An 11,152-nucleotide genomic window follows, 5' to 3' on the forward strand; every position below is an offset into this window, starting at 1 on the left:
GCCATAAAGCCTTTTTTTTATTATTCTCGTAATTAGGAGCGCTTGTCCTCATAATTTAAAAATAAATTAGGAGCACCTTCTGATCAATAATAAAAAATTTCTGATCAAAAATTAGCTTTTCCAATGCAAGCTGATATTTGACTCAAAGTGATTTACAGGGGCATTTTCTTTTTACCTTTGTAAATGCATTTTTCTAATTGTATTAAAGGGGTCATATGATGCGATTTCAAGTTTTCCTTTCTCTTTGGAGTGTTACAAGCTGATTGTGCTTAGATAAGATCCCTGAAGTTGCAAAGACTAAAGTCTCAAAACCAAAGAGATATTCTTTATCAAAGTTAAGACTCTGCCACGCCCCCCTAAAACGGCTCGTTCTAACACACCCCACATATCTACTTCTGTTACACCAAATACACAAAATAATGATCTTTAAAAAAGCATCATATGACCCCTTTAACCGTGGCTTGTGTACTGCAAACACATACCAGCTTCATCACTGTGTCTGTCTCACGACTGTTTCCCTTTCGGGCTCTGTCTTTACATTTATTTTGAAAGCTAAAGCTCGCGATTATGGTAAGGGGCGTTACATTTCCGACGAGTGCTTGCGGTGTTTGGCCAATCACAATGCACTGGGTCAGTTGGCCAATCAGAGCAGACTGCGCTTGTCGGAAGGAGGGACTTTGTAGAAAACGAAGCGTTTGAGAGAGGCGGGGCATAGAGGACCTACAATAATGTACAGTATTTGAAAAAGAATGTGTTTTTTGAACATTAAAGCATGTCAACATATTCTGTTACACCAAATACACAAAATAATGATCTTTAAAAAAGCATCATATGACCCCTTTAAATGTATGCAGTGTTTCCTCTAGGATTTTTTCCAGCTGTGCTTCTTTCCAGCAAATTAAAATCTGTTTTCATTTTTTTAACAAATAGCCTGTACTATACAACAGGAGCCTTATTCAAATAATTTGATACATAAAATATAAAATAAATTGAAGTTAAAAAACAAACACTTCATACTACAATATAATATTAATTGCATGTCAAATATAACAGAAAAACATAATATCACAATATAATGTTAATAATAATATTAAAAGTCACATACAGTACAACTGAATGTTATACTTATATTAATAACTAAATATATCCGAATAAAAGATTTACAATAACAACTAATACAATTAACAATTTAAATAAACATATGTTGTTTTTATGTTTTGGTTTATGTTAATGTCTTGTTTTTGAGTAAAAAGAGTGAAAATTCTGTACTAAAGTGAATAACACACATTTAAATTGGCCTATAATTCAGCACAGATGTCTTTTACTTATGTTTGTAAATCGAACTCATTTATGTTTGTGCAAAATAATACAATTACAACAAAGTCAGATAATTATATACAGAGGCGGACAGTAACAAAGTACATTTACTTGAGTATTGTACTTAAGGACACTTTTTGAGTATCTGTACTTTACTTGAGTATTATTTTTTCTGGGAACTTATGACTTTAACTTCACTACATTTGAAAGACAAATATTGTACTTTTCACTCCACTACATTTCTATCAAGGTCCTCGAAGTAGAAAGTCGTTACTATGTAGCAGCTTTGAAAGTCAGTGGGTGATTGTTTTCTTCTCTAAAATGTGACTTTCTTTTTTTCAGACAGTTTATCAGTAATCACTCTTGGGGCTACATGAAGTGATTTCCCAGCATTTTTTGAACACTGACCAGTTCCAAATGTGATATTTATTTACAATTTAATAATAAAAAGTTAATATTGTTTTAACATTTTTGTTTTGATGTCAAATAAGTCTTGCTGTTTTGCTTTTTTGTTAAAGCAGTGTTTCTGTTGTAAAATTATACAGCTACTGTTGTGTTGCTGGGTTTTAAAGCAGGTTTGAATTTTTATTTTTTTTATTATTATCACTTTGTATTTACAGGATTTCACTGTCCATTCTGTTCAAATGTGGATGAATGGCTACACATAGATGTGTGCACACACTGTCAGAACTGTGTGAGATCACTACCATCCTGCTTTTGTGGGGGTGGGTAGGGGTGTTAAATAATTATTTGTATTTTTTTCCCCCTAGGGTTTTTAACATTCTAATAATGTATTCTAAGTTGCTTCAGAGGTATTGTAAGTATTACAAACAACAATAATAAAACAGTGCATTGGCATAAAAAGGGAAATTTACTTTTGGTACTTAAGTACTTTTAAAAGCAAGTACTTCTGTACTTTTACTTAAGTAAAAATCTGTCTTTACAACTTTTACTTGTAATGGAGTAATGTTTGACCAGCAGTATCTGTACTTTCACTCAAGTAATGGAGTTGAGTACTTTGTCCGCCTCTGATTATATATCATTTCACATCAATACGCTGTCCACCAAAAACTCACGTTCTTATCAAATGTGTGACGTCACGTGGACGGTGTCCTCCGAGGGCCATTGCGCGTGCTGCGCGTTTGCGTATCCGCCCCCTTCTGCCCTGCTCAGCGCTCTCTCTCTCGAGCACACACGCACGTTCAGTTCACGGAGAGTGAGATGAGAATGAGATGAGAACAGTCATGGAGGAGCTGAGCGCGGTGGGAGAGCAGGTCTTTGATGCCGAGTGTATCCTCAACAAACGCCTGAGGAAGGTAACAAACACGCACACAAACACACACACGCGTGAATTCGAATGCGTGCGCGATCCTCAACGCGTGTTTGATTTCCACAGGGCAAACTGGAGTATCTGGTCAAGTGGAGAGGATGGTCGTCCAAGTAAGTGAGAACTGATACATATACTGCTTTTATTATGTATGTAAGCGTGTATAAATGTAGACCATATAGGCGATATATATGCGCATCGTATAGACTGGTAGTTCGCCAATGCAACGCTTTTTGCCAGTAAACATCCTTGAATGTGAATCTCGAGGAAGGGAGAGCGAGAGAAACAATGAAAACAACAACAACAGCGTGTTGCGCGTGTTTAATTTCGCGTCCACGCGTGAATTCGTGCACTGCTCTCCACTTGATTTTTCTGCGTTTCTCTTTGTCTTCCAAATTACGTTTGCTGTGTCTTTTCATCAAGTTGTTTTTGTTTTTATGTTTTGTTCGACTGTCCAATCGCAATTGGTGAAGTAAAATCGACAGAAACAAACGTAAAGTATATGAGGAAAACATTTTAGTGTTGTTATTAATATGTTTTTAGTTATTATTTTCGGTGATAAACATCATCTATTGAGTTCAGGAATTGCCTAATGCTGGGTCAGTATCATTGCATCAGTTTTAGAACGCTTTTTGTTACTTTGTAACAGTTTGTTCTTTTGTAAAGCAAGCCGTTTGTAGAATTCGCAGCGCGTGGTTTGTTTCTACTTTTTTTTTTTTTTCATTAAAAACTCCAGCTGCCCCCCAACCCCCCTTAATGCCCCACTCTTGCTCTCTGTTACATTGTCGCCCCCCTTTTATCTCCCAGATACGATGTCCAGGCTTTGAGAGACCCGTTCTATAGTCCGGTTAGATGTATTAAAAAAAATTAAATTAACATAGTTTCGTGCCCTGTGTCATTTACATTTCACCAGGTTAAAATAATATCTCAAGCTTTATGCTCGATTTATTTGTAACACATTAACCTCAAAACCTTTTCAGCTTTCTCTTTCTGCAAATTGTTGCCTAATGCTGGGTCAGTATCATTGCATCAGTTTTAGAACGCTTTTTGTTACTTTGTAACAGTTTGTTCTTTTGTAAAGCAAGCCGTTTGTAGAATTCGCAGCGCGTGGTTTGTTTCTACTTTTTTTTTTTTTTCATTAAAAACTCCAGCTGCCCCCCAACCCCCCTTAATGCCCCACTCTTGCTCTCTGTTACATTGTCGCCCCCCTTTTGCCCCGTCTATGGGCACTTGAGCTGTCAATCACACGAGCCACACCTCCCGCGCGCTTCCATCTGCTTCATTGATTATTTATCTCATCTATTTTTTATTGATATTATTACTTGTTCAACCAAAATCAGAAACTGACCAGAACTCAGGGTATTATGTCTAGAATGCTCTAGATATTTAAATTGAGGGACGAGAGGCGATGTCTTGTTGAACATTTGGTATATTTCATAATAGCCTGTAAAACATTTAGTACATTTTTGTTTCCGTAATGCACATTTTAAATATTGTGAATGGATGTAAGTGAGGTTCTTAACACATTTTCCTGGTCTGTTGTGATTGATGTATCCATCACACGGTAAAGAAAATGAATAAATAAATGTCATTTCGACTTTTTGTCTTGCAATTCAGAAAGAAAAATGTGAGATATAAACTCGCAGTTCTTGGGAAGAGAGTCCAAATTATGACATAACTTGCAGTTGTGAGGAAAAGTCTGAATTGTGACATAAAAAGTCACAATGACCTTTTTTATATATATTTTTTTCATCTTGTGGCGGAAGCAAAAATAAAACAAAATTGTGAGATAGAAACTTAGATTTCCAAGAAAAAAAGTCAAAAATACCGAATGTAAACTTAAAAAAGAAAGTCACAATTGTGAGAAATAAAGTCCAAATTCTGAGTTTATATCTTGATATCCTGACTTTTTCTTAAAGTAAGAATTGTGAGATAAAAAGTCTCAATTACCTTTTTTCTATTTATTTATTTTTTCTATTTTTTTATCCTCTAGCTGAAACAAAAAAAACAGATTTGCGATATGTAAACTCCGAAATCCTAGAAAAAAAGTTGCAATTACCTTTTTTATTTATCACATGGTGGAAACAGGCTTCCATATTAATGAATCCATGCACATTTTTCAAAAATGTCTATCTTCATAATTTTACATCAAAATGTAATAACTTCACCTGCAAGCCATGTCCTGCATTATTTTCCTGCTGGAAGTAGCAGTAGTAGTTATGGAAGTAAAATGAATGGCGTTTCATGTTGATTTTGAGTAATGCTAGGTTAAGGGCATCTGTTTTGATAGATCACTACTTTTTTGTGTGTTAAATGAAATCCAGACGGCCCAGACTCTTTGAAGTGCCCTTTTAAGTAAACTGTCATCTTATCTATTTTTTCTCTGCTATATAACGCCAACCAGGCTGCGCCTGAAGTCCAATTCAACTCCACATCCCTTCTTTTTACATTTACAGTAGTAGATGCAAAATTGCTATCCAAACGATATTCAAGGGGTGGCTTGAATAGCTTGAAAATAGCTTGTTTTGCATGCTTGGTTATGCTGATTTAGTCTAAGCAGCATCTTGTGGTGTGACATGCTGTATTTTCAACTATTATACATGCCATTTTATATGTGCATATGTTTCATATTATTTGCAAGAATATATGAATTATATGTACTTTAAAAACTTACAACTTGTCACATTTGAAAGAAATAAGAGTTATAGACTTTCCCTTGTACATAGCCATCTTTTTGATGCTAAATTCAAAACTTCATGAGCAAGTTATTTGTCATCTACTCACATGCTAAAGAAGCTAGTGTCTGTGTTTCAGGCATAACAGTTGGGAACCTCAGGAAAACCTTCTTGACCCGAGACTATTGGCTGCGTTTAACAAGAGGTAAGAGATTTCTCTCATTGGACGAGCAGGCCTGTGTGTGAGAGCAACGCCCCCTTCCCCATGTGCAAACAATATGGGCTGCAACGCTTGGGAGAGCGTAAATGGGTCTCCATTCACAGAGCCATTCAGGGGCTGCAGACGTGTCCAGGCTCACGAGTTCCTCTGCAGCCTGACTGAAAATCAAACATCGTTAACATTTTCAACGGGAACTAGTTTTAGAGTTTTCTGTCAGCGTTTCACATTTGGTTTCACAGTTTATGAAGGATGGGTGTGAAAATGAGACTTGGATCACTTGAGAAACTAAATTTTTACATTTTTGTTATTTGGTAGTATTTTCTAAATATGACTCTGAATCCATCCTTCAGTGTAAGTACATGGGAATTTTTCTCCTGTTTTATTGTTTGCCAAAGAAATATTTATTTGAGATGCAAATTGTATGGTGTAACGATATGACAGCACCCAAAATACTATCAAACACTCCAGCGCAGATCCATTCTTTGCGAAAGATGGATAAAAAGGCGCACAGGAAACAAAAAACCCGAAAATTGATATACAACCCGCCAAATCACAGAGATGCCAATTCGCACAGGACTAATATTATCACAGGACCTCGTTGTTCTGCGAAATATGGTAGGTCATTTGCGGGGGAATTTTTACTTTACAAATTACAGACATGGCCGATTCGCATGGGGATTAAGACAACAGACAACCTCCGCAATTATTACAAATGACTGGAGGACACCAGGTAATACTAATCCCGTGCGAATAGGGCTGTTTGCCAAAGAAATATTTATTTGAGAAATCATTAATGTCTGGAGTACAAATGATGCTTTTCGTAGGAAACACCACTTTTTGCTAACACATCTGCCAAAAACAAAAGCCCTATTCACACGGGATTATCATTATCTGGGTACCTTGTGTGATTTTGAAATGACCCCCCCCCAAACCAGCTTTCTCTTTCTGCAAATTGTATGGTGTAGCGATATGATGACAGCACCAAACACTTCAACGCAGCTCCATTCTTCGCGGAAGATGGATAAAAAGGCGCACAGCAAACAAAAACCTCGAAAAATGATATGCGACCCGCCAAATGCTGGCCGAATCACAGAGATGCCGATTCGCACGGGACTAATATTATCACAGGACCTCGTTGTTCTGCGAAATATGGTAGGTCATTTGCGGGGGAATTTTTACTTTACAAATTACAGACATGGCCGATTCGCATGGGGATTAAGACAACAGACAACCTCCGCAATTATTACAAATGACTGGAGGACACCAGGTAATACTAATCCCGTGCGAATAGGGCTAAAGAAAGTGGTCTTTTGTCCAAATTAGAACAATGGAGAGTTGTGACAGGAAGTGAAGAGAAAGAACAAGAAGTGAGGTGGCTTAAATTAATAAAAACAGGAATTGAATTTCACAATTGGGCTGTTTTTCCCCCTATATATTAGCCAAGACTGTTAAAAGAATGTTTTGTTTTTTTTAATAATGAACTTTAATATATTTTTTTTGTTACTGTTTATTGTTGGTTTTATTTATGATTATTTTTTATTTATTTATTTAAATCATCCTTATGTAAAGCACTTTGAATTACTCTTGTTTATAAAATATGCTATTTAATTAAAATTGCCTTTGCCTAATGGCCTTTAAAGGAGTGGTTGATCAGCTTTTTTCGAAGGCTTAATTGGTTTATGGTTTGCAGTGTAACGTGTTAATGCTTTGTTAAAAAAAAAAAAACATTTTCATATATTTTACCTTTACTCCGCTGTTTCTGTTCTCGTCAAAACGGTCTGTTTAGTTCCTGGTTCTATGAAGCCCCTTCCTCAGAAATAAGCAATGGGCTCAGATTGGGTAGCTGGCCCAGTGTGTTGTGATTCATTACATCGGGGTTAGTGATGTCACAAATCCAGGAAGAAACTCATTGTAGTCCATTCCAGCCTTTTTTGTAGTCCTTAAACAGCGATTTCTTTAAAACGCTTTACATTGAACTTTGAGCGTCATAACTTTGCAGATGTTGTTAATGCTCCAACAGCAACATTACACACTAACTAAAGTTAAAAAAGTGAAATCATAATCAACCACCCCTTTAATACCAAAGTAATAGTCATATATAATAAAATTTAATGATAGCAAGGACTGTATGATTTACACAATTGAAATGAAGCATTGCTAGTCACTGCTTTTTTTTTTGTCATTTTTCTCAAATATTTTGTCATTCTTAGAGAGCAGGAGCGGGAACTCTTGATCCACAATAAGGGGAAACGGCCTCGTGGACGACCCAGAAAAATATTGGTAAGTATGCCACAAAAAATGCCAGACATCCAGTAAGAAAAACCAACTTGAACCACACATTATGTTCTCACCATTTTCTATATGTTAATTTCTCAGGAAACCATTCCAGTGGTATCCAAATCAAGCAGCTCGTCCTCATCGTCCTCGTCTTCTGGTTCATCGTCTTCCTCGTCTTCTTCCTTTTCTTCAGATGATGACAATGATGAAGACGACAACGACAGGAATCCAAAACCAAGCCCTCGTCCACGAGAGCACCACCCGGTCCCTCAGAAAAAAGCCCAGATCGTGGTTGCCAAGCCAGAACCGCCGAAGAAGAAGCGAGGGAGGAAAGCGCTTCCTCCGGAGCTTAAGGCGCAGCGTCAAGCCAAAGGTCCTCGGAAGATGCTCAAGCCCATTTCCAGAGACTCAGAGCTCCAAGGGAGCATAAAGAAACCACTCATGCCTGCAAGCTTCACCTACACCGGATTGAACCGAAACTCTGGAAGGGAGCCGATGGCACTGCAGAATAGAGGTTCATTTACCCAGAAGAACTCTTTAAGTTCCTTGGGACGCTCTGTCGGATTGGCCTCGTTGCCTGCTACATTAAGTCGGCTGCCACAAACCAAAACCGCTTCGGATTTTAAGCTCTCGGTCTCAGATATGAGCAGCGGAGGAGTCGATCCCAAAACACCCACGTGCAAATCTCCAGGAGTGGCTGCGTTGAATCTGCACAGCAGCAATGGACAGACATGTCCACAACTCTCTCCGAATGCCCCGAAGGCCTCAGATCAGACTCTACTTCAAAGATCAGGATCTCTCCAGAAATCCCCATCGAGCTCATTTTCCTCTCTTAAAACTCCCTCCAGCCTTCAAGCTCTCAACCTGCAGAGCGTCAACAAAATGACGCAGGGTAACGGGACCTCCACAAATGACGGTTCCTACTTGAAGGGTACCGCCAATCCTAGTAGAAAAAGTTCTGGGTTTAACGCAAGACACGAGCAGAGTCCTGAACCGAATGTCCCAAGTAAGTTCCCAACCAGTCAACAAGTCCTTAAGAGTCCGCAACGGGATAAATCCAAAGCGGACGATTTGTCCGAAAGACTTGGGAAAAACAATCAAGGTAGAGTGGACAAGATACTCACTCAGACGACCGAGGGCCGAGATCATCCAACGCAAGACAGATCCTCTTCTAAAGATGCAGGAAAACCAAGCAAGACCCTGAGCGAGTTGAGCACTGGAGAAGAGGGAAGCAGCTCGGATTCTGACCACGATTCCTCATTTCCGAGCGACAACCGTGACTTGGCCATCTCGGTGCAGGCGGGTCAGGACTGGAGGCCGACACGGAACCTGATCGAACACGTGTTTGTCACCGACGTCACTGCAAACCTGGTCACTGTAACGGTGAAGGAGTCGCCCACCAGCGTTGGGTTTTTTAGCATCCGCAATTATTGAATGTCGACAACTGGAACTGCAGCCACTCTGTGATAATCGGGAGAAGTTTCGATGGAATCAAAGGAACTGTTTGGTGCTTCTCCATCTTTGGATTTTACTTGTTTTAACTCAAAATCGGACAGTTTTAGTTGGTCAGTTTTGGAGTTCTTAGAGAAGATAAATGCCTAAAGACCTGCTCAATCAGATACCTTTATAATCTCAGTTAAGCATAGATATTAAGCATAAATATGTTACTGAACAAATAATTGGCCGTTCGTCTTGGTTTCCACTTCAGGGATGGTTTCATGTTCTCTTGATGTTGATTCTGAGTACAGTATTAGTAAAGAAGAAAGTCACCAGATCAGAACAAATGTATCCAAAATGCGTTAAAGCTGAATCTCAGATCACGTATTTTAAGGTATCTGTTTTTAAAGCTGTCCTCTTTCTGCCTGATAACTATTATAACAGGGTTTTTTCCCTTCTAAAATGAATGTTGGCATCTTTTATACTACACAACAGTTCTGTTTATTTATTATTTCTCATTGGTTTTTGTTGGTAGGTGAAATGCTGAAACATACAGTAAAGATTCTTTTTATACAAAATTCATCATTGTCTGTTTTGATTCGAACGTACAGTTCAGAATATGAATGTGTATATAATCAGGGGTGTAAGAATGACAGCAAAGGCATTTCTTCTGCTCACTAAGGCTGCATTTATTTGACCAAAAAAATGCAGTAAACAACAGCAAAATTTAGAAATAATACAATTTAAAATAACTGTTTTCTATGTGAATATATTTTAAAATGTAATTTATTCCGGTGATTCAAAGCTGAATTTTCAGCATCATTACTCCAGTCTTCAGTGTCACATGATCCTTCAGAAAGTATTCTAATATTCTGATTTGCTGCTCAAGAAACATTTCTTCTTATCAATGTTAAAAAAAATTATTAATAGAAAGTTCAAAAGCATTTGAAAAGAGAAATGTGCTTTTACTGTCACTTTTGATCAATTTAATGCATCCTTGCTAAATAAAAGAGTTGATTTCTTTCAAACAAAAAAAACTGTTTTCTTTTTTTTTTTCCCTTGAAAAATTCTTAAAACAAGTGATAATCTCAAAAAGTGAAGGTGGTGAACTTTAATTGTTTTTTTTTCATTGTTGCTACACCCCTAAATATATATCACATCATAATTATTTGCAGTCCAAACAATCCAAAAAAATGACTTCATAATGAGCTTTTAATACATAATTTCCAGATAAAATATCTAAATATACTTAAAATAAGATAAATGTGCTTGAGAAGCAGCACTGCATCAGATATTTAGACTTCTTTTAGATTGTGTCTTTATTATGAGTGTATTTTGTATTTTTATACTTAAATGGTGATACAAAATACACATATTAAAGATACAGTCTAAAACAAGTCTTAATATCCTAAGATGTTGCTTTTTTTGATGATTTTGTTGATTTTTTTCAGCATTGAATGCATTGAATGCATTGATTTTTATTTTTATTTTTTCTGATCTGACACATTGAATAAGCAACTGATGCTACTTGACAGTAATATGTACTGCAGCTCTCATATTTAATGTTTGCTGTCTGACTTTTGTCTGGTCTCCTCTGCAGTCCTGCAGAGAGGCCGTTTAATTACGCAGGTTTAGACGTTTTAAGAAACCCTTTAATTTTCCCAGAATTCTAAGAGGCGGCTTCCTGACAAACTATACCGTGGTCTCTTTGGGCAAACGGCCGTCCATGAACCTCACACCGACTTCAGCTTCACTCAAACCATAACTCCAGTAGCTATACCTGGGCTGCATTTCCCAAAAGCATTGTAAGCCTAAGATGACCGTAGCTCCATTGGTGACAATGGGTTTATGATGTACTTAGGCTTACGATGCTTTTGGGAAATGCAGCCCTGGTTAGTT

The 11,152-nt window shown here is 37.5% G+C and overlaps 1 protein-coding gene across 1 annotated transcript; it reads left to right on the forward strand.

The window, feature by feature from the left end:
* Window positions 1-2,422: 2,422 nt before the first annotated feature.
* LOC107710978 (chromobox protein homolog 2-like) lies at window positions 2,423-9,805 on the forward strand. Its single transcript, XM_016515875.1, has 5 exons — window positions 2,423-2,633; window positions 2,714-2,757; window positions 5,459-5,524; window positions 7,750-7,819; window positions 7,916-9,805. The coding sequence occupies exons 1-5, from the start codon at window positions 2,550-2,552 to the stop codon at window positions 9,248-9,250; spliced, it is 1,599 nt and encodes a 532-aa protein (XP_016371361.1). The 5' UTR covers window positions 2,423-2,549; the 3' UTR covers window positions 9,251-9,805.
* Window positions 9,806-11,152: the final 1,347 nt, after the last annotated feature.

Source organism: Sinocyclocheilus rhinocerous, unplaced genomic scaffold (genome assembly GCF_001515625.1).
Source record: "Sinocyclocheilus rhinocerous isolate Xijiao unplaced genomic scaffold, SAMN03320098_v1.1 scaffold146, whole genome shotgun sequence".
NCBI lineage: Eukaryota > Metazoa > Chordata > Actinopteri > Cypriniformes > Cyprinidae > Sinocyclocheilus > Sinocyclocheilus rhinocerous.

What these genes read in the sequence shown, in the direction of transcription:
- LOC107710978 (XM_016515875.1), top strand. Translation starts at nt 2,550, where the DNA reads ATGAGAACAGTCATGGAGGAGCTGAGCGCGGTGGGAGAGCAGGTCTTT. An exon ending in TGGAGAGGATGGTCGTCCAA is followed by an intron (nt 2,758 to 5,458) that starts GTAAGTGAGAAC and finishes TCTGTGTTTCAG; the next exon opens with GCATAACAGTTGGGAACCTC. An exon ending in TTGGCTGCGTTTAACAAGAG is followed by an intron (nt 5,525 to 7,749) that starts GTAAGAGATTTC and finishes TGTCATTCTTAG; the next exon opens with AGAGCAGGAGCGGGAACTCT.